The sequence below is a fragment of the Phacochoerus africanus genome, chromosome 10, assembly GCF_016906955.1.
Source record: "Phacochoerus africanus isolate WHEZ1 chromosome 10, ROS_Pafr_v1, whole genome shotgun sequence".
Classification (NCBI taxonomy): domain Eukaryota; kingdom Metazoa; phylum Chordata; class Mammalia; order Artiodactyla; family Suidae; genus Phacochoerus; species Phacochoerus africanus.
The window spans coordinates 79,062,671-79,087,258 of NC_062553.1; the positions used below are offsets into that span (position 1 = coordinate 79,062,671).

A 24,588-nucleotide genomic window follows, 5' to 3' on the forward strand; every position below is an offset into this window, starting at 1 on the left:
ATTTGCAGTAATTAACTTTATGATGTTTTCATTGTTGTCTTCAACTGTTTTATGTAATGGCCCAAACATCTCAGCAGGAATTGCTTTATAAATCAGGTTTTCACTCTTTATTGTTATTTATAAAATATTAATGGCTTCTGTTTAAGACGTGTGATTAATAGCTGAGAGAATGTACTTTTATACCAGTACTGTTTTAATTTGTGAAAATCACAAGAAAAAGAGTCACAACATGCCACAATAATCATTGAAGGCATAGTTTGCATATATTGACCTGGAAATCTTCATATTTTTAAAGCTTTGGAGACATAACAGAGTGTTTAAGAAATAAGGCACTATTACCTTTTTTTATTGTTTTTGTTCCTGGACACATATGTTCTATCTGATATGTTTCTAACCAGAATTCCCCACCCCTCCAAATTTTTAAGACAACTTCAAGTATATTTAGCATTTTATTCAAGAAAAGCCTCACCTGACTCTTTCTGTTACTCTGCCCCTTTCTGTCAGCTTCTTAAGGTTGAATTCAAGATGGAATGAGAATTTGAAGTGAAAAAAAATGTGAAATAGTGTGGACCTTTCTGAAGCTTGGTGTGTATGTGTGTGATTAGCACTCATTTTGGGCCAAAGTAATTATCTTATTTTCTCATCTGGATAATTATGGCCTTCCTGTCAAGATAACTAGGTACCTAAAATTAAACAAGCAAAGTCCATTAGCCACACTGGAAAAAAAATAATGGCAAGTTACATGGAAAATTTAGTAGAAGTGAGATTTCTAAATAAATATTAGGAACTCTGTGAAAACTAAGCAGATTGTCATAATTCAGGACTTCCCTGCAGGAATTCAAATCAGCCACTTTTTATGGGTTACTTATTGCTTGTTTAGCTGTGTGCTCAGTCTTAGGAAAGACATAAAAGAAATTAAAAAAAAACAAACAACTAATTTCTCTTCTAGTAGGTCTTACAATCTAGCATTGATATTGTTGGCTTTTGGCAATGCTCTCTGCTTTATCTTTCTTTTGAAGAAGAGGAGACATGAAACCACCTGTAATGATGAAGGTAGTGTTTTCAGTATTTTTTTTATTACTTTGAAAAACTAATACTTAAAAATTAAAATTAGAAATTGAACTTTATTGTTAAATAAAGCTAAATTGATATATAGCACATAATCAGAAAAGGGCACAACTCCTAAGTGTACAGCTCAAGGAAAATTTGGGAAGTGGACACACTGATATAACTATGATCCTCTGATAAATGACTGGTACCCTAGAGGCTTCCTTGTACCACCCGCAGACACCGCAGTCTTTCTCCAAAGGTCACTAGTACTTTGTGTTTGGTTACCATTAGTAAATTTGCCTGTTTTGAACTTTGTATTAATGAAAACATGTAGTATGTCCTCTCTATGCTGACTTCTTTCTCTCTAGATTCTGGGTGTGAGAAGCAGTTATGTCTTGTAGGGCAATTTGTTCTTGCTGCTATGAAACATTCCATTGTATGAATAAACTGCAATGTATTTATTTCTTCTACTGTCAATGGACACTTGGGTTACTTCCAGTTTTTAGCTGTTACAAAATGGTGCTGCTCCTATCATTTTTTTTTTCCTTTTTTTCTTTTTAGGGCTGCCCCTGTGGCGTATGGAAGTTCCCAGGCTAGCAGTTGAATCAGAGCTGTAGCCCCTGGCCTACACCACAGCTCATGGCAACACCAGATCCTTAACTCACTGAGAATCGGAGTTGTAGCCGCTGGCCTACCCCAGAGCCACAGCAACGCGGGATCCGAGCCGCGTCTGCAACCTACGCCACAGCTCACAGCAACACCAGATCCTTAACCCACTAAGCAAGGCCAGGGATCGAACCCTCAACCTCATGGTTCCTAATCGGATTCGTTAACCACTGCGCCATGACGGGAACTTCTGCTCTGATCATTGTTAATGAGATTATTGTTAAGTGTTTCTGTTGGGAGTGGGAGGGCCCGGTCATGCTTAGGTGGAGATTTAGGTTGTGAAGAGTTGTCCAGAGATTGCCAATATACACTCTGACAGGCAGTTCTATGGATATTTCAGTATATCTGTCTTGTCAACCCTTAGTATTTTGTTAAAGCCATTTGTTTGCATATGTGGTGGTTGTGGCTTTACTTTGTGTTTCCTTAAGGACCCATGAATTTTAAGCATTTTTTTCACGTGGTGATTTCCTGTTAGGAAATTGCCTTTTCAGAGTCTACTGCAGTACTTTGCTTACTTTTATATTGTCTGTCTTTTTCCTTGATTTGCAAAAATTCTTATAGTGTCTGTGTGTTGGTTGTGCTTGTAATTTTGGAAGATACTGGGACTAAAAGTCAGTATTTTAATTACGTCTGGTGGTTGATCTGCTTGCTGAGGTGTGGCTCCTCGTGATTGCATTCCCTCTCCCCCCAAGTCACTTCACTCACCTCCACGGAATGGCAGTCTGACCTCAGCCATTCCAGCCCGTTATCTCCTGTGGGTGGTCTTTGATGCTCACTGGCTGTAGATGTATGTCTTCATGTATCCTCAAATCCTATTTTATACAGCTCTAGGTTGAAACCCTAAGATACAATCACAGAAAAACTCCATAACTAATTGAATACGGCTCAGAAGGACCAGTTTTCTTTTTACACCTTGAGGCACAAGGTGAAACAATTAGTGTATTTTAGCTAAAAAGTGTATGTGAAAATATTTTAAAGTGTAATGTGAGAGTCTTCTCAGTTTCTCCTTTTTAATGACTTAAGAATTGCAGTGAAATTAATCACTTTCTTTTACGATTTAAAGATTTGGATATTTTGTGTAAAACCAGGAATACTTGGGGTCTGTCTCTGTCTCTTTTTTGGGGATGCACTCATGCATGGCCTGTGGAAATTTCTGGGCCAGGGATCGAACCCTCTCCACAGCAGGGACCTGAGCCACAGCAGTGACAATGCTGGATCTTTAAGCTGCTGAATCACCAGGGAACTTCTGGGATCTCTTAATTAGTGTCCATGTCCATACAAGCCCAGAAGGAAATAGAACATAACATCTATTTTATGAAACAGATACATAAAGACATATTACATGCAGAATACATCTGAGAAATGTGTGCCTAGGCTCTTCCATCCTGGAGTGTTGGGGCTGGGGTGGTTGGGAGTGACCAGGAGGTGCTACAGGGAGGGTCTCGGAGACCCTCCTCAGTCAGAACAGCCAGACTTTCATCTGCTGCCCTTGTTAACTTCTTAGAAAGGGTTCCTTTAAATACAGATTGAAGCTCCTCTTTTTATTTCCTTATTTTATTTATTTATTTTTTGCTTTGTAGGGCCACACACGCAGCACATGGAAGTTCCCAGGCTAGGGGTCTAATCAGAGCTGCAGCTGCTGGCCTGAACCACAGCCATGGCAACACCAGATCCAAGCCACGTCTGTGACCTATACCACAGCTCACGGCAATACCTGATCCTTAACCCACTGAGCGAGGCCAGGGATCAAACCCCCGTTCTCATGGATTTTAGTTGAGTTTGTTTCTACTACGCCACAGTGGGAACTCCAATTGAATTATTATAATTATTATTAATTTTTTTGCTGTTGAATTGTATGAATTCTTTATATATTTTGGATATTAACCTCTTATCAGATAATATGATTTGAAAATATTTTTTCTTATTCTGTAAGTAAGGGAAATTTCAAATATTTTTTGAAATCCTTCTACATGCCAGGCCTTGTTCAAGTCACTGGGAATGTAGCAGGGGGAGAAAAAACCCACAAAACTAAGTCCTTGCCTTTATGGAGGTTAAATTCCTGAGCAGTGATTATGTCAGTACCCTGTTCAAAAACCTTATTGCCCATTTTAGCAGCATAAAATTTAGCCCTCAGCTTAAATCCAACAGACCCACAGCTTGCTGTCCCCTAAACCATTACATTCTCACTTCTGTGGGTTTGCTGGTTAATTCTCTCACCTGCCTGCTTCTTTGTTCCTCTTAAGCAGTATCATCTAGGACTGGTATCATTGGGGTGTGCCAGCCAGCATCCATTTCTAACTGGTGGATGCTTGTGCTGAACCAGTTATTCACAGTTTCACTCTTAGCTCTGCACCCTCCCTTCCCTGTGTAGCCCAGTCTCTCTTGAGCCTTTTTTGGGTTCTTTCTTCAGTCTTTAGTCATCTCATCCTCACTTGGGTTTGTGGCCCTCACAGTTTTCTACCACTTGTTTCACAAAGCTCACAGACTTTCTTGTGACAACTGATATACCATTGTTTGCATTTTGTTTAAAAATTGGACTTAAGCTTTTGTCTCCCCCCGCCTCACCAAATAGATGGCATGCTCCTTGCACAACTGAGAGACTAGGTGCAAATTTAGTAATTGATCAATGCATCAGGAAGGATTCAGCACTCCATAACATTAACTGTCTGCTGGGGACTCACAGGGGAGAGGGACCCTATCTGCTGATATTCTGTGTCACTGGGCTTATCTTTAAGCAGTTCCATTCTCCGGGGCCTTTTTCCACCTAAGCTCCTGTCTCAGAGTCATCCCCCATCACCTCGGGTTTGCGGGGGCATCATCACCATGCTAGCACCTTAGGATGCTTGGCTGGTTTTCTGCATTAAAAGGACAGTGGGATATCTTGCTTGCCAACCAGTGTAATGCAGGCTGACACTCCTGGCACCCTGAATTAAGGTGGAGGAGCCAACCGCCTCGGAGAAGAGTCCATTTCAATGGAGATTAAAACAAGAAAATGACAGAGCACAAAACACCTTTATTTTCTTCTTATTTTAAAATGGGGGAAAAAAAGGCAGTAATTAAGCCAGGCCAGAAGATGAGTTCTGATTATTAATTGCCAAGGGGAGTGCAATATTTGAATTTATCCCAGTCATTTGTAGAACAAAGCAAATGAGGTACCTATTCTTTACTCTTGCCCATGATTTAAAGCTGACAATTTGAGAATTAATCATTTTTGGATGTTCCAGATCTGTTATTTTAAAGCTTGTAACTGTAGTAGTTTTCCCCCCTCTGGGTAGAAGCTGAGGAAAAGAGTTGTTGGCTTTTATCTAAGAGCACAAGGCTATAGAATCATGACTTCCATGGGGCAGAGCTGGCTTATAGATTTACTCAAATAATCCTCCAATTATTTAACAGGTCTCCAAGGCGTCAGCACAGTTTGATGGTCTAGTCAGCTAACCAAACAATTAGAGTTTTAGAACAAGAGGCTCCATGGGCTCCATAAAGCATTTACTGTTCCTGTTTCTAGTGATAAAGCCATGGGAGCACACAGTAGAGGCACTGATGTAGCTTATTTTCTGGCTGTCAGGGCAATATCTGGTGCATCTTGGATAGTCCTTTGGAAGTAAGTGAGAATTTGAAAGGTAGGAGGAAGGGCTCAGCTCAGTCAACCTATGAATCAGCCCTTTATTGAGTGTCCAGAATGTGATGCACTGAGCTGGGAACCATGAAATTCAAGGAACAAGGCAGGGGTTCACTCTTCCAACTGAACATTTAAATCTGTGGGGAAATGTTAAGAAATATAGATGCTCTAGATTTTGATGCATTTTGAACATCCCCCATTCCCCCTCCAGGCAATTCTAATAGTCATCCAGGGTTGAGTACCTGTGATGTAAAGTACAGTTTGGTTCAAGGCACTAGAAGTCTAATTGGAAATATTGGGCTTCTGTTTACATCTATTACACTGTCTTTTTAGCTCCTTAAACAGAACCCTACAATAACTTTCAAGTGAGAGGCACAGGCCACTTAACAACTGAGGTTAAGGGAGGAATAGTTTGTTGGAGGCTGGGGGTGATCATGAATGAGGTAGGATTTGAATCTATCCTTTAAGGATGGGGTAGGATTTAAATAAACATAGATGTGAGAACAGGACATTCTGAGTGGAAGATTTGCATAAACCCAAGCTCAAGTCTGTAAGCACAAGACAAGAATATGTAAGGATGTGCCATTTATGAACTGGATATTTGTTGGAAAATAATGAGAAATCAAATGGGCTGGTATATGCACTTGGGCCCAGAGTTCTGTACCTACCTCTTATAGCTTACACTGACAAAGTATGTCACTTCTTTGAGCTCCAGTTGCCACATCTACTGAAAATGGGACAAGAGTTCTTATTGGGTCATTTGGAACTGGTAAGGTGACATATATGCAATTGATTGATAAACTCCCAGAGCCCTATCCATTGCTGGCTATTGTCTGTTGGGAGGCATTGACAGTTTTAGAGCAAAGGAGTGGTGTATTCAAAAATTTAATCCCTCATCCTATTTCTTCATGAATGAATGAAAGAAATAGCTAGAAATAAAGATTCATCATCACTGAGTTACTTTATGTAATTGTGTATAGGGACTTGGAGGCCTGCCTTCAAATGAAAAGATCACCCCGACTGGCCACCATGGCTGCAGAGGCTGTGTCTGAAAACACAGAAAGTGAGTATCAGCATTGACCTAACCACTCAGCACCCAGTGCATGACTTAACCAATGCGTGACACGCCAATGGTGTCATTGAGTTCTCTCTCAAATAGAGAACCCTCCTCGCAGTTACTAACCCCAAGATGCTAAAATTATTGGCAAATCTGTAAGAATTCGTCTCATTCCCTTTATTGAAATATAACAAACTTAGATCTAGAGAAAATTTAACTTAATGTGCTATCTGATATGGTATCCAATAGCCACATATGGATATTCAGTGGCTCGAAATGTGGCTAGTGAAACTAAAGGACTGAGTGTTTAATTTTAATTCATTTTAATTTCAATATAAAACCTGATATTTCAGCTATCGGAAAATTCTAAAGCATGTTTGAGGCAACTTGGGTATGTGAATCTACTTTTTCAAGTGGTCAATTTATAACTACAGATGAAGTATTTCTGTAAAAATTTAGCATCTGAGTTGAGATGTATGTAAGTGCAAAATACAGACAGGATTTTGAAACTAGAACAAAAGGAATTAAAATATCTCATTACTTTCTAGTATCGATTAATGTAGAAATGATAATATTTAGATATTTTTGTTTAAATAAAATATCCTATAACAATTATTTTATATTATTAAAATTAATTTCACCTCTTTTCACTTTTAAAAATGTAACTACTTGAAAATTTTAAATTACCCACGCAGCTCACAATATATTTCTTTCAGAGCTGCTCTAAACTTGGCAACATTTCAGGTGATCTTAAATTTAGGCTTTGGTAGCGTGATTGAGAAGCTTTGAGTGAGGATTATTAAGATTTTTCTGGGAGTTCCCGTCGTGGTGCAGTGGTTAACGAATTCGACTAGGAACCATGAGGTTGCGGGTTCGGTCCCTGCCCTTGCTCAGTGGGTTAACAATCCGGCGTTGCCGTGAGCTGTGGTGTAGGTTGCAGACGCGGCTCGGATCCCGCATTGCGGTGGCTCTGGCGTAGGCCGGTGGCTACAGCTCCGATTCGACCCCTAGCCTGGGAACCTCCATATGCCGCGGGAGCGGCCCAAGAAATAACAACAAAAAGACAAAAGACAAAAAAAAAAAAGATTTTCTGTTCTGCTACCTCCTCTTGGCTCTTGTGACCTGAGGTGGTGTATGATACAGGCCAGCTGACTTCTTTCCAGGGCTACAAATAGAGTGCAGTGTGGATCATTTTAACTCTCTTCCTATTTGGATAATACAGCATATTTTTCAAGATGGAAAGGACAGAAAGGGAGGAAGATCCAGGAAGTGGAGGAGGAATGTTCTTTAGTTTCATTTTGCCTTTGGCTCATGCCCATAATTACTTGAATTATATTTCAAGTCTTGTTCCTAGGAGCTTAGAATCCCCCTAAATCTCCTCAGCATCTCACACCAGTCTGAGAAATATTAACATAGATTTTTTGGGGGGTTGTGGGGCGGGCAGGCAGAGGGTTGCATTGTAAAATCTCCCTGAGGTATGTAGGAAACCTATTAATTGTTTATTGTTGCAAAGAGGATGCAAAGAGGATAAGACACTTTGCTAAGGAAGGAATAAAGGTGCGGAAGTGAGGAAACTTGTATCTAGAAGAGACAATAGAATGCCTTTAGGTTGGAACTGGAGTTGGGCCTTAGTGCAGTATGTGTTGTGGGAAAAATTGTTGAATGTAGGTTTTAGGAGATGAGAGCCACATGTCACTTTAAATTTGGGTTTTGCTTGATTTTGAAATTCTTCCCAAAAACAAATTAGAAATAAATATTGTTTTTTTTCACTTGGAGTTAAATATAAACAATTTTGAGATGTCTCTCAAAGAGCGGCTATTCACTTTCAAACAACTCTTTGCCCTAGAACTAATTAAAAGACCTTAGTTCTAGTTCGCTCTCCTGCTTCTCCTCTATGTTTCTCTCATCTCCTAACCATTTGTTTTTTAATTGTTTAGTGTGTGTTTGTTCTTTTCAGCCAAGGAATTTTTTTTTTTCCTTACAAAAAAAAAAAAAAAAAATTCAGGGAGTTCCTGTTGTGGCATAGCAGAAACGAATCCAACTAGTATCCATGAGGATGTGGGTTTGATCCCTGACCTTGGTCAGTGGGTTAAGGATCCTGTGTTTCCGTGAGCTGTGGTGTAGGTTGCAGATGCAGCTTCAATCTGGTGCTGCTGTGGCTATGGCATAGGCCAGCGGTTACAGCTCCAATTTGACCCCTAGCCTGGGAACTTCCATGTGCCACAGGTGCAGCCCTAAAAAAAAAAAAAAGGGAAAAAACAAAACAAAACAAAAACCCCCACAAAATTTAGGAAGAGCTCAAATATGTACAACAGATAATGTCTAAGCTGCTCTGATTGAAGAAGAGCCCCCAAGGCAGTGAAACTCACGAGACACAATTTTAAAACCACTGTCTGAGTCTGGATTTGATTCACAGTGTTATTTCTCTTGGGATATTTCTGTTTTAAATCTTATCTCTAATAATACAATGTAAAGCCTTATATCTTTAAAGGGGAATTCATACATTAGTTAGCTGGTAGTAGGGGGTAGTGCTGATTTATGTTGGCCTCTGTCACAGTATGTTACTGAACGTCATGGCACTTATTTACAGTTTTTGTGCTTTTTTTTTTTTTTGGCATTAGGCTCTAAGCATCTGGAAGGCTGGAATAGTAAGTAAGCCTTATTTATTTCAGCACACTTAGCACCAAAACAGCATGTAGGACTTAGGTGTTTAACTAATGTATGCTGAACTGAGTCTCATTGACTCGGAGGTAGTGCTTTTAATTTATTTTATTTTTAACACTTGTGAAATCAAACACACTGGCAGACAGGCTCTTCTTCTATGTAAGTGAGGGAGGCCTTAGTCGTGTGGCCATACATCTTTGTTCAGGATATCTTCTTAGTTTTCGTGAAGTCTCTGAAGAATGCAGCCTGTTTGTAGGAAGAATGGAAACCTTGTGTTTAAGGCCAGTTATTTTTGTTATGGTTATAAAAAACACAAGTTTGTTAGTCCCTAGGTCTTTTTAGACGCAGAAAAGACTCGCTTAATGATTACAATCAATAGATGGCTTGTTGCTCCTTTGCTGTCATAGTTCCCGTAATTACATCGTCTTCCGGTGTCTTCACTTCAGAGATTTACTAGCACAATTATGCAGAATCTATAAAACATTAAGAGAAATCTGAAGTTTTATGAACTATTAGTCATAATAGCATTAAACTGATGATATATGAAGAGTGAGTTTAAAAATATATAATAAATATAAGAAAATATTTTAGGCTCGTGAAATCACTTGGCATTAGAGATTCATTTTCTTTCGCCATGGGGATGGTAATATTTGCACTCATGTTGTGGATAAATTTAATCTGACTCTTTCATGAACTTTATCATAAAATATTTGTTACAGCTTATAATGATTTTTATTACATCTTGGGGATGTAGTAACCTGAAGAACCCAAAGTATGAAGAGATTTTATTATTTGCAAACCTATTGATTACTTAGCTTTCTATAAAAAGAACTATATAATAAGGCCAGATTCTTTCAAACCAATTTAGAAAGTTGAAGAAATGAGCAGTGATTAATGAAATTAATTATATAAACACTGTTGGGGAAGAGTTTAGCCCAATGATAGTAATACAACTTTAACTGTAGTATTAATAATTGCTCACATTTATTGAAAGCTAATTATGTGCCAGGCGCTGTGCTAAGTATTTGTAACCAAGTCCAGTTTAATCCTCAAAACAATTCTATGTGAGATATATTATTATTATTATCTTCATTTTACAAATGAGAAAACGAAGGCTTAAAGACAATAAAATGTGGTCCATGAACAATTGGAATTCAGGGCAAAACAGTGTGACTCAGGAATGAGAGCTCTTAAAAGTCATTTTATATGCTATGGCTATGTATTTGCAAATAAACAAAGCCTTAATTACAGATTTTTTAACATGATGGAGCAGACCTTGACAACTTCCTCTTAATAACTGAAGTTATAATGTGCACTTGAATATTTAAAAGCCTCATGCTTGCATACTAACTGTTGTGAACAAAGAAACAGAAGCCTTGAAGATTACTAACTGGATGATTTCTTATCAAAGTTGTTTAATTGCTTGTTAGGGTTAGGGTTAGAGTTGTGGAATATATATGTATCCTTGGATATTATAAAAATAAAGAATACACTCTAGCTTTGCCTTTTCTAAAGGCCTTAGGATGTGAGTTATTTTGTGATGCCATAACCAGTTAACTCTTTGGTTCAAAGGCGAATTTTTAGTTGCGGGAGAAAATCAGAACAGCTGCCTCAGCACCTTTTTAAATGACAGGGGTCAGGATTGCTGTCTTGGAGTCAACATGTGCGTGTCTTCAGTGGAGCCATTTCAGGATCTGTGTGAATCACTCTCTCATGGTGGTTGCTTTTCTCTGTCCCTTTAAGAACAATCCCAGGCCTTGTTCTGTGTGAGAGAGCCTCCTGGCCTGACTGTCTGGGCTGACAGTGGCAGTACCTCCATGAGTCAGAATCTACTTGTGGGCTCCAGGAAGGCCATTAGGGTTGTCAGAGTGTACACTAGCTCCTGTGCAATTCATAGAACCTCCACAGGTGGTTCTTGAGGATGGTGAATATCAGACACACTGGTCAACATAGGGCCCACCTGGGAAGAAAATGCTACCTTGGGAATTAGTTATGAAGGGGAAAATTGGAATGCCTGTATCCGCACATTAAATTACAACAGGGATGAAGGATGGCTGGTTGGACATGAAAGTGCCTTAGTCCATTCAATATGGTCTAACAAAATATCATAATGTGAGTGGCTTATAAATGATGGAAATTTATTTCTCATAGTTCTGGAGGCTGGAAAGCCCAAGGTCATGGCATCAGCAGATTTGTTGTGTGGTGAGGCCTGCCTTCTTACCATTGGCTCACGTGGTAGAAAGGGGTGTCTAGCCATCTAGGGCCTCTTTTGTAAGGGTATGAATCTCAGGCATGAGGGCTCCACCCTCATGGCCTAATCACGTCCAAGTGATGGGATATCTTAGTAGGTGCTTCCTTTCCTAACCCTGCAGCCCAAGGTGGCTTAGAGCCCAGTCATTCCTCCCCTTCACTGTGAGGGTCTCCCCCAGTCCAGTCCGGTCCAGTCCAGGCCGGTCTCCCCTCATTCAGTCCTTAGGATGTTATGGCCCCAATGTAACAGTGGCCTGTGACCCATGAATCTACATGGTGAGATACAAGGGGGAGTTTTGTGACAGAATGGACAGTTTGCCTCAATATTTTCATTATGAAACTTTTAAACATATAGCAAGCTTGAAGGAATGTTAAATCAACACCCATGGGCACCCCCCCCCCACACACACAGTGCTCACCATTAATTCTTTAGTGTATTTGATTTATCACATATCCACCCATCAATCAACATATGTATCATTAGTCAGAAATCTAATTTTTAAAATAGTTTTTCTTTTGATGTAAATTGTACCACAGTGAAATGCAGAACTCTTAAGTGTACCTTCACTGAGTTCTGATAATAAGCCTGTGTAGTCTACTGTGTATCAAGATATGCAACATTGTCATCACCCCAGAAATTTCCTTCACGGCTCTTCTCAGTCAGGTCATGAAGAATCACTGTTCTGGCTTTTTCCCCCCTTCCTGCTTTGTTTACACTAGAACTTCGTATTAGTAGAGCCATATAGTATACACCTTTTTTTGGGTAAGGATTCTTATTTCACACAATGTTTTTGAGGTTCATCCATGTTATTATGTATGTCAGTAATTTGATTCTTTTTTGTTGCTGAGTAGTATTTCATTGTATGCATATACCACAGTTTGTTTACTGTTCTCTTATTGATGCCCATTGATGTTTCTGCTTTGGAGCTGTTATGAATAAAGCTGTTATGAGCATTCTTGTAAATCTTACAAACATTTTGTAAATATATGTTTCATTCTCTTTGGTAGGTCCCTAGGAATGGGATTGCTCAGACACATGGTAGGGGTATATTAGGTTTTATGGGAAATTGCCATATCTTTCTCAATTATCCTATTTATCCTATTCTCTGATTATCCTATTTACATTTCTACCAATGACACATTTGGGTTCCAGTGACTCCACTGCCTCACCAACATTGGCTGTTATCAGTCTTTTTAATTTTATCCATTCTTGTGGCTATAACGTGGTATCTTTTATAGTCTGAATGCCCGTGTCCTCCTAAAATTCACATGTTGAAATCCTCACCCCCGAAGGTAATAGTATTAGGAGGTGGGGCCTTTGGAAGGTGATTAGGTCATGAATGGGATTAGTGCTTGTAGAAAAGAGGACCCGCAGACCTTCTTGCTCCCTTCCACCACGTAAGGACACAGCTAGACATCTGCAACCAGGAAGAGAGTCCTAACCCTACTGTGCTGGCACCTGATCTTGGACTTCCACCCTCCAGACCATAGAGAAATAATGTTTTTTTGTTTTCAAGCCACCCAGTCTATGGTATTTTGTTATACCAGCCCAGACAGACTAAGATAGTATCTTACTGTGGTTTTAATTTGCATGAAGATACATTTTTTAATGGCTTAAAATTATTGCATTTAGAGTAGATAAGCAATGAGATCCTACTGTACAGCACAGGGAACTATATCCAGTCTCTTGGGATAGAACACAATGGAAGATGATATGAGCAAAAGAATACACACACACACACAGACTATGACTGAGTCACTGTGATCTATAGCAGAAATTGACAGAACACTGTAAATCAACTATAATTTTAAAAAGTTGAGTGGGTGAAAAGGAGAGAGAGAGAATCTTGTTCCTTGACTGAAGGTACTAGAGGAAGTACAGTTAGAGAAATGGGGAGCACACTAGCCAGATGGAAAAGCTAGTTTGAATAAATGATATATTTAAATTTTACCGAGTCCAGGCTAAGACTAGGAAGCTAATAAACACTTATAAACATCCAAATTAGCTAGTGATAGAGGAAATATATAAGGAGGAAATTTTAGATAAAACTATGTGAAGATGATGTATTCTACATACATGGCTATAGAATTCTATACATAAAATGAATAAACTAAGAATCTTAGGAAAATATGTCAGGAAAGAGATATCATTATATTTGTAAAATTTGTAGGTGTGTGTTTTTTATTTCAGTGCTATCCTACTTAACCTTTTGAGTTTTATTTTGCAGTTATAATGTTATCAGAAAGTTATGAGGTAAATATTCTTAAATTTACAGCCATATTTATTGGTCATCAGGTATAGAAAACACAAATAGACTTCCTAATAACTTTTGTGTCCAAATCATGTTGTGTCTTCTGTATGTAAAGAAGTTTCATAACTGAAGGAGATTTCAATTTTGTGTGTTTTCTTTCATTTAATCTTTTAGGATTATCTTCCTAATACTCTGACCATTATAAGCTAATTTTTTAAGTAAAAGATTATATTGACGGAACATTACATTAACTTCTTTTGCATCCACTTATAAAATTCACTTTTTTATAGCATCCTGCAAGATTTGTAACTCCAAATTTTAATTTCATAGTTTTGCCGTGTTTGATTAAGAAAGTATATTAACTACATTAAAAAAAAATGTTTCTCTGTTTCTATTTTAGGTCCTATATTAGAGATTCCCAAGCAAGATTTTTTTCAAGAGGCAAAAACTCTCATTGCCCAACATTATGAGAAGATAAATGAGGTTAGTGCTTTGCATTTATCTACCATTGTATTTTTCAGCAAACTAATAACAGTTTTTGTATACTACACTGATTGTTCCAAATGATTGCATGAACCCTAATAGATGCTGAATAGAAGAGAAGAGAAAATGAAATCCTTACTAGTTATAAAAACTGATTTCAGATTGCCTTTAGAAATAAGATTTTTCAGCTCTGCAGATTATTTAATTACCTCTATGGCAAATTTGCACATTTGGTTAAATTTTTAATGTTTTCTGTGGATGCGTTATAAGAAAAGTATTTGGATTAAATATCTCAGATAAATATCCCTCTTTAAACACTGTTAGACAAAACTAAACTAGAAAATATGCTGTGAAATGCAGCCCTCCTGTGTCCCCAGCACGGCGTGCGTACTGCCATCTCCTTCCGCATCTCTTGGTATTAGAACTGTTCACTGTCTGATAGCTCCTTGAGGCTAGTGACTGTCTTTTTTGAGTGTTGCAGCCGCAGCGGCTAGCCTTGTGCCTGGTTCAATAAATATTTGCTGAATGGCATAGATTTGGCAAGTGAGAAGGAATGAAAGGGAAAGGGGTCCCAAGGAGGCAGGAGAGTGGGTACAGGATGAAATTTTGGAGGAGAGCATCTATAGAGGAGATGAGAAACTTGGGGACCAGCACCTGTTGTGACAAATGGGCCTTTGAGGAGACAGGTGAGAGAAGGGGGTCTTAGGTTGGTTTACTCTCTGTCACACTATTCTGTTCCCTTTTGAACACCTTAAAAAAAAAACCTAGTATTTTAAATAGAGATTTTAAATATTTTTCAATGCTTACTGTGAGGGGGAGGAAGATGATAATTTCTACGTATTTCTTTTGAATGGTCCTCTCTGCTGAGAGTGACCATAGGTGGTTTTACTCTTATAATCAATATGTTTAACATTGCTTAACTAATTTATGTCAGTTAAAAGAACCTTTGAATTATAGTGAATTCATTAGTAGGCACATGAAATGAAAACGTCACAGTTTTCAGAGTTAAATAGCTGTGCCTTAGAATCTTGACCTATTTTTAGAATTTTATCTGCTAATAACAGCATAATACTCCACCACTGGTTGCTTGGCAAAATGTAATACTAACATACTAAAACCTCCTTATTGACGTCTTGAGTTTGAATTTGTCTAAACCTTTTTTAATTTTTAATTTTTTTTTCCTGGAGAAGAAGATCTGTATCTCTGTCTGTGGGCCAAAGAATTGCTAGACCAGAACAGTTTTAATTGTTTGTATAATTACCTTTCAGAAACCTGGGACTATATTATTTTTCTATTGCTTAAAGTAATAAAAATGAATAAGCAATTACATGATTGAAAGAATCTGAAATACATATCCAGTTACTAATATGCTTTTCTTGAGACCCTACCTCTGTTTATAAGCAGTTATTTCTGGAATTCATCAGAATTTTGGGTGTGTTAAGCATTTTTTTTTTTTACATTTGAAGATTCTCCAAAGACGGTTGAGTAAATTCTTATATGTCTGTTTGAAAACGTCTATTTTAAAATAGACTTTAAAGCTGTATTTGAAAATATCACATTTGAGGAAAAAATTCCTATTTTAAAATGTATGTATTTTTAAGTTAAATGGAACCCTTATGTTTGTTGAAGGCTTTTGGAAAACTGTAAAGGATAACAGCTACTTTATCTGATTACCGTAATGTCCTTTAAGTAAGTAAATGTCTTATATAGTAAGGTACTTTGTAAAATACATTTAGTGGAATTAATTTTATTAATTTCCTAGGGAAAATTTATGACATCACTTTATGGTAGAATTAATACTAAAGTTAATTTTTATTGCCTTTATTCTTGTTTTGGTCATAGAATAAAGTTCAAGGTACTGCTATAAATGTCTTTAGAAATAAACATCAAAAGCCGAAATCTAGCAAGTTCATACCTTTGGAGATTAAAAAAAGAGAAACACTTGATGTGGTCCAAGAACTTCAGGCAGCGCACAAAAAGATTTGTTTTCTTAAAGACCATTCCAAAAGTGGGCATTCTCAGGAGCCCCTACAACGAACTTCTTTCAAGGAACCACACATTTTTAACATTAAAAAAAACCACAGGGAGTCTCTAGACTTAATTGTGAAAGGTAAGTGTTTAGGTTAGTTGGATAAGTGTGGAAAAAATACATTTACTTCCTAGAGATTCCCTTTGAGCATTAAAAGATTGAAAGCTCTAAGAAATAACCACAGAAAAGAAATCTGTTTTTAACCTAGTTAGCACCAATTCATCTGACCAAAGAATTCCTAAAAGAAAGTTAATCAAGTCTTTAGTCTAGAGAACTAGACAGGCATCATTAAATTGAAATACAGGAATTCAGAGGGAGAAGCAAGATTTAGGGCAATGAAGAAAAGGCTGGGAAAGATATCAGAAAGATATCAGATTCAGTTTTAGACCTGTTAACTAGACACGCATATGAAGATAACCATTCAGAAGTGGGAAATGGGGATCTGACACTTAAGAGAGGTGAAGACTGAAGATTATTGTTGAGGCGGGGGTCACTACCATACTGAAATTGTGGGGTTCATGCATCTGTTCAACCAACATTTTATTTATCTTTGAGACACAGATAAAATATTGCCCTCAAGAAGCTCACACTTGGTATATATAACATGTGTGATGATGGAGGATAAGTAGAGATTACAGTATAGTGTGACCAACTGTAATGAAAACAAGCCCAACTGCTTCAAAATCAGTTGGGGAGACACCTGATTCAGATTTAGGAATAGGGATGGATTCCCAGGAGATTTTAAGTCTGATAGATTTTGGAGGATGAATAAATGTTAACTCAAGAAAAAAGAAAAGTCCTCGTCCCAGGGTCTAGCATCTACATGATAATGATTATCTGAGAAAGTGATTATAATGTACTTGTGGGAACAGAATGATTTTACATAACTGAAACATGAGGATTAGGGAGTAATTAGAGCTGAGACTAAAAATGGAAGAACATTGAATTTTAACCTAAAAGTGATCTAGATGTTTTAAAGTTGCAGTGATCACATTTGCAGTTTAGAGCATTTACTGGGAGCAGAGATGAGGTGTGATGAATTTTGGAGGCACGGAGACTAATGAGACAGAAATTGACACGAGAAAGAACAAAGGATGACTTGAATTAAGGTAGTGACACTGAGGGTTGAAGTGAGGAGTTTAGAGGTACTTGAGACATAGAAGTATCTGAATTTGGTCAACAGTAAGGTGGAACATAGGACATAGAGAAGGGTTATGGAATTCATTGGCTTAGTGGTAATAGGTGCAGCATAGAAACAGATCTAGCTAATTAAAGGGGTTGGGAAGGCATCTTACATAACGGTAAACTGCCACCAGCAATTTACCATGTACCTGCTGAACTTTGTAGCTCTAGGTGAAGAGGTTGGGAAATAGCAGTATTAAAATATGTTGGTGATTTGGACTGTCTTTCAGAAGTTATTATAAAAAAGAGATGAACAAAGAAAAGTACTGGCCAGTTAACAAGCAAAAACGAAAGAGCATAGAGAGATACCAAGTTTTGGGGTCCTTGGTTTTGAGCAAATATCTGTTAAGACTTATCATTGTAGAAGTAAACAGATTAAGGGTATATGTTTTTTCCCAACTAAGCCCATTATTTCAGATAACCTAAAAGCATTTATTATTAAGTTGCAAGACTAAGGCAGGGGATAGAGAAGTGAAGATACAAAGGAGATCTTCAAACTGTGTATATATATAAAAAAGAACTCTGAATGTGATCATTGGCATGTAGAATTAGAATAAAATAGATTGAAGAATCTAGCAAATATTTTAGTGAATTTCATTGCCAAAGAAACCACAAACCTTGATTTAACTGAATGTTCAAAAGTAAAATAACTTGGCTTTACCTGGAAGTGGATCACAAAGGCTTAGATAGTCTCCATGGAGGATAATAGTAAGATGTGGCCAAGGAGCAAGGAAAAAACTTCCCAGGGTGGATCCAGAGGCCACTAAAAAAATGGACAAGCGAGTGCCTCTCAGAACAGAATTCTTGTCTACTCAGAGAACTTCTCCAGCTCAGGGGACTTCTCAGTGCTGATGCAGCAGGATACTGTAACTTCTTCAGCCTTGTGATTGCTATGCCTCTTCTCATTTCCCCTTTCATTAGTGGAGTTTTAATTGAGGTTTTCCTATACCTAATCCATTACTGGGTGTTGTGTGCTTTGGGGAAAACATGAAAATGATCTGTAAATTTGGTACACATTTTTACTAGACCAGAAGGAGCCACATCTGGACTTGATGGGGAAGAGTACAAACAGCCAGAGATCCTAGATTCTGAACTGATGCAGTTGCTTTGTGGATCTATGGGTTGTCTCCTTGTTTCCTGTCAGAGTATAAGAGTGGGTGGATATTTGATATATGAAAGAGCAGACTGTGGCAGAGTGTGGCTAGATGCTCATCAGATTTATTCTATCCTTCTCTTCCTGGGTGCTTAGCTAAAGTGCATTCCTCATGTCCCTTGCAGTTAGGTGACCAAGATTTCACTCAATGGATTATAGCTAGATGTGCACACCCATAAAAACGTCTTGTGCTCTCCACATGGCTCCTTACATTTTCAAGTATGAGGACTCTTTCAAAACTCCTAAAACAATTGCAGCTTCACTCATGGGGAGAGTGGTAAAAGTGCTTTTAATATCTGTTGATTGAAAGCATTTTGTTCCGACATTGAGTAAATATACAAAACTCTATGAGTGAGAAAAAATGGTCATGATTGGCTCCCTTATGGAACTTGTAGTCTACCTGGAAAAACAGATATTAATTCAATCATCACTTGTATAAAGATTGAGATTATAAAACTCATGAATTGGACCAGATCTAGGGGTCAGCAGAGGCTCCCTAGAGAAATGTCATATGAGCTAAGGTGTGAGAAATGAGAAAGAATTTCTCAGACAAGTAGTAACTCCTGCTTAGAGTTCTAGGCTGTAGGAAAACTATTTGCAGTGTTTCAGGTGAGAGAAGCACAGATGTGTTTTTAAAGAAATGTAAAAAGAACAAATGTGGCTGCAGTTCTGAGGAGGAGCTGAAGAGGGGTAAGCTGAAGTGGTCTGCAAAACAGAACCTTGTCATCAGTGCTATGCTAGGAAATGTTCAACAGCTGGTGTGGTGGGAGGAGGGAGGAAGCCTGATTTGTAGCTTTTGCCGATTGCCAAGGTGTAAATATTCTCACTTGGCCAATTTCGAGCTACCGATGTGACATCACTGATCAGGGGAGTTGGGAAGAGATACACACAGTCTGCTCCCTGGAGCATTTTGGCAAACACTGTTCATACAGCTTGAGATCCTCTTGGGCTTACTTCCTATTCCAGCCCCTGCCTTAGTGGGGTTCCTGTTCCAGACTTCCTCAACTCCTTCCTGGCTTGGGGTACCCACAGAAATGGGCTCAGCTCTGACACGTGAATAGCCAGGAAAGGAGGATGGGGGCTGGTGAATAAATGCTTGCTCCTTTCTTATCCTGGACAGAAGGGTCTCGGTTACATTCTATAAAGCATCTCAGAAGGTCCTACTCAAGCAACCAGTTTCTTGTAATGGTGGTCAACTCAGAAAGGATCCTTATCTTCCGTCTTCATTGTTTTTCCATCCCTGTCCCCCATTGTTCATTCCTTTTCCCTAAGTTCACTTCCTTAAAAAAAATATTTTGGTGATGCGTTGTCAGTACTTGCTGGAAGACCGTGTGTGGAGGGTGAGGGAAAGGAAGAGCCAAGGAAGGGTGATTCTTAAGCTCTGGGTCCGATGAACTGTAAGATAAGAATTGCCATTTTTTTTCTTTTTTTTTTTTTTGAGATGGGGGAGAGAGAGATGCAGTTTTGAATAGAGAAATAGAGTTGAAATTTAGACATGTTATAGTGAGGTGCTTATTACATACATATATAAATGAAAATACCTAACGGAGTCTGTTAGGTAATTGTGGACACATAGGAAAGGTTGAAGTCGTTAACATATAGATCTATGTCCGATAGAAATATAATAAAAGCTACAAAATTATAATTGAAAATTTCCTAGTAGCCACATTAAAAAGTAAAAAAAGCAGGTAAAATTAATTTTAGTAGTAGGTTTATTTAACCTAATATATCCAAAACATTATCATTTTAATAGTCAATATAAAAGTTATTAAGGGGATATTTTATTTTTTTTCATCCTAAGTCTCCAAAATCCGGTGTCTATTGTAGAAATCAGACAAGCCACATTTCAGATGCTCAACAGCTACTGTTGATGAGTGGCTACTGTATTGGAGAGTAGAGGTATAGGTTTTATTTACAGTTAGAGACTTCAGTAGGATCATCTAAGAAGTAAATGTAGGTAGAGAGAAAAATCCAAAGACTAAGACCTGGAGGTTTCCAGCATTGAGAGCGCAGGAGGAGGAGTACCCAGCAAAGGCAGGGCAAGTGAACAGCTGGGAGGGAAATCAGAAGAGCGTGAGACATATTATGCACCTTTCAATCAAGGAGGAGGAAGGCCTTTGACAGGAGGAGCAAAGAAACCTCATCCACTGTCGGATGAAGGCAGGGTCATGGGCACAGACATGGCTGATTGGGAGATTAGGTGATGGGCTTACTTCTGTTTTTTCAGTGACATTAGGAGTGATGTCTCCACTTGAGGATGGGATGGGAAATATTGGAGTTTTGAGGAGTGAGGAGAAGGGTGCAGTAAAATCAAAATCTGGGAAAGTGTGAAAGGCTGTGAAAAATAGTTTGCTGTGAGAAATAAAATCCTCCACCCTCACTTTTTAAAGAGAAATGGTTGGCAAGTGTCAGTAAAGATCAAGAAAGAAGTTAACTTTAGCTCTGGAGTATGGAACGGGTATAAGAAAAGAACTGTAACTTCTTGAGAGAGCAGCTGAAGCTATGCTCTTAGGAAAGCCAGGGTTGTGGAAGCAGAAGACCGAAGGAACATGTCAGGAACACAGCTAGAATATCAGCTTAGCTGATGAAAGACCTGGCGTTTCTTAGGGCACAGTGAAGGGCTTAGGGAGGTGAATCTAAAAGGAGGAAAGATGGGGAGTCTGTGGAGATTAAGGAAAAGAGCAGGGAGAGTAAGAAGACTAGTTCTCAGGGTCTCTCGGAGAAGGGGAGTAATCCATTCTGATGGATGGTCTGTCTCTTTTTGGGGATTGTTCTCTTTCGAAGTTTGTCATCACGAGGCCAAGGTTTTAGGGGGTGGGGGTGTGAGAAAGGAGTGAAGATTTTATCGAGAGCACAAGGAGGACGCTGGTCCTCTGAAAATCCTATTCTAGGTCCCGTTGAAGTTTTATGTGTATATATATATTTGTCTTTTGTCTTTATAGGGCCACACTTGAGGCATATGGAGGTTCCCAGGCTAGGGAGCTAATTGGAGCTGTAGTCGCCAGCCTACACCAGAGCCACAGCAACGCCAGATCCGAGCTGCATCTTCGACCTACACCCCAGCTCACGGCAACGCCAGATTCCCACTGAGCAAGGCTAGGAATTGAACCTGCAATCTCATGGTTCCTAGTTGGATTTGTTTCCGCTGTGATACAGTGGGAACTCTGAAGTTAGAGATATTTTACTAGCAATGTTGGTGCGTGTCTTATCAGTTAGCTCTAGAGTTTATACTTGAATTAAAATTGCAATTCATTTCTCAGGGTTCTTATCTCAAAAGTGTATATTAAGTCTGTAACTTGGATCTGTTTTTTAAAGATATTCCCAATATTCATTTTAGTGTGAATGGAAGCATGATCTAAGATATCAGTCACATTAATTCCACAGTTCGATTAAAGTTCGTGAGATTAGAAAGAAAAGTCAGTCTCGCATGTATGTGGTATATGTGTGCCTTTTGCTCATGCTGCACTGACAGATTTGGTTGCATTATCGTCTATAAGTTGAATATCTTACATGAGGACAGGCCAAACAGTCCTTAAGTTTAATCCAAGGATATTGACTTTAAAAATATACTGTACAGTTATAATATCAAGTATTTTTAGTAAATACATTCCTTGTGCTTATGTATTATGCATGCTCATATTTTTATTTGTCTTTTTTGTTTGTTTGTTTGTTTTAAATGAACCTCACCTGTGGCATATGGAGGTTCCCAGGCTAGGGGTCGAATTGGAGCCATAGGTGCTGACCTCCACCACAGCCACAGCAATTCCAGATCTGAGCCTTGTCTGTGACCTATACCACAGCTCATGGCAGTGCTGGGTACTTAACCCACTGAGTGAGGTCAGGGATCGAACCCACATCCTCGTGGATACTAGTCAGGTTCATTACTGCTGAATCACAATGGGCAATCCATCCCTTATTTTTCTTAATAGAGTAAAATAAAAAAAAGATTCCTTTATAAGTATATAGATATTCTGTAGTACTGCTTAACTAGTTTCTATTGTTATGCTGCCAGGAATTTATGTATCTTTATAATTAGAAGTCACATGTAAAAATCAGTTTTTATAATATGTATTAAATATTAGTTTACAGTTATTGTATTATATATATATATATATATATATATATATATGTACAGTATTCACCTACTTAGGCATTCCCTTTGGAAAAAAATACTCAGGTCTAATTTGAGTCATTTAAACTTGAAAACAGATTTTAATCAAGGTCAATAAGATTTAATTATATCATGTCAAGCAAAATATATTTAGGGTCAATACTAGAATATTCTTAAGTTTGGAAAGAAATAGACGTGTGTGTGTGTGTGTGTGCGTGCGCGCTTTGGTCTCCAAATCACAAATATATATTCCTTTAAATATAAAATAAAAGCATAATGAATTTTAATAATGCTTTATAATAACACTGTGGCTAGAAAGCACTGGAGAAAACTATCAGGAAAAATGACTTAGTGTTATGTTTATTTTTTTGCCCATAGTGATGACAACTTACCAACCAGTTTTCTGATCAACAGTATTTATAAGTCTTTTATTTTATACTTTAATGATTTTACGTATGTATAGGATATTAACAAACATATTAATACTGTTTTTTACTCATTCCCACAAAATTATTTGGAGAAACTTAAGACCATGTTCTGTCACAGTTTCTAAGAAAACGTGGAAACTAGAGATTTTTTAATGAGGTGGAAAATTAAATTGAATTTGGTATTACAAAATAATTTGATTTTTGAAGCTTTGAAACTTGAAGTATACTAATCTTCCTTCATGTATAAAAACAGGCTCTAATTGAGGAATTTCTAAATGAGGGAATAAATTCGGGATAATGTCTTTAGAGAGCATCGCAATTTTACAACTGCTTCCTTGCTTCTTTTAGTTTCTTCCTGAGTGAGATATCTATGTTTCTTCCCATTTCTTGTCAGGAATTTTCTTTTGCTTGTCGTTGCTCTTAAAGAATGAACCTAAATCGAATTCTTAAAGTTAGAAGAATAGAATTAAATAATTGAGCGACCACGATCTTGAAGTCAGTCCTTTCTTCCTTATGCTTTTTCTCTTTTATGCTTTAATGCCGTGGTAAACTTCTGAGATGGAAAGATGCAGGATGGAAACTCAAAGTAAGACAGGAGACTCACTGCCTCTCTAGGGACATGGTTTACTGCACTGAAGTAGCCACGGAAGTTTACTAACTTTTAATAAATTAATATTATCTTAAGTATGAAAATTACTAAAACATTATAAAGGATTTAGAGACAATAGAAAGGCTTTCTTTTTACCTTTTTACCTTTTAGGCCTTCTACTAATTTGTAGTGGCCAAGAGGACAATTTACAGAGGACAGAAATCTTAGGCTAGAGTACTGATGTGCCAAGGCTTTCTGATTAAGGACATTGCATTTAGCAAGGAGCACAGGCAGGGGAGAGTTAAGAGGCTAGTGACATATTTCTCCATGGGCTGGGGTCCTTTGTAGGTCATCATACATAAGTTTTCTGTACAAGTAAATAATACCAACTTCTCTGAGAGGTAAAGTGAGAACCAGTTGCTTCCTAGAAATGGTTTCCTATCTGTGGGAAAACCCTTCAGTGGGCATTGTTCTTTTTGGCCTCTCGGCATTCTTTAAACTGACCTCTGGTAGCAGCACTCAGATTTGACTTTTGAGAAATACTCTTCCCACTATAAGTTCGTGCAGTTTGGGGAAGGCTGTTACCTCACCCCTAGCTCCAGGGAGGGCATGTGATTCAAGCACAGCCAACAAGAAGAGTTTGTTCTCCTGGCCACGCTGATGGGAAGGGTGTTCAGGCTTAAGCCAGCAAGAATGATAAGAGCTTGGAGGTACCAGAAAACATAGTAGGGAATTCTAGAATAAAGTTGACATGGAAGAGAGAGCTGAATGATGCAGAGAAATCAGGTGGTGACATTGTTTGAACCTCTAACCCAAGCTTTGCTGAAGACATATAAACTGGATTTTTCAGTTTATATGAATTTGTGAATTCTCCCTTTTGAGAAAGCAGTATGGTTTAGTGGCTTGGAAGATGGGCGTTCAACTCCCTAGATGCAAATCTCAGCTTGCTTGTAATTCCTTTCTTCTATTTATTTCAGCTAACTTGCTTTTCTGTTTGTTTTTAGTGGTAGCCTGATGGAAACATCTTCCTTATCTAGTCATTGTGGGAAAAATTT

General features: G+C 38.1%; 1 protein-coding gene across 1 annotated transcript in view; it reads left to right on the forward strand.

Moving 5' to 3' along the window:
- Positions 1-6,364: 6,364 nt before the first annotated feature.
- IQCM (IQ motif containing M) overlaps positions 6,365-24,588 on the forward strand; it is a 333,482-nt gene continuing 315,258 nt past the window's right edge. The window contains 3 exon segments of the mRNA XM_053743531.1: positions 6,365-6,398; positions 13,959-14,041; positions 15,884-16,151. Coding sequence (XP_053599506.1) covers positions 6,365-6,398; positions 13,959-14,041; positions 15,884-16,151 — 385 coding nt within the window.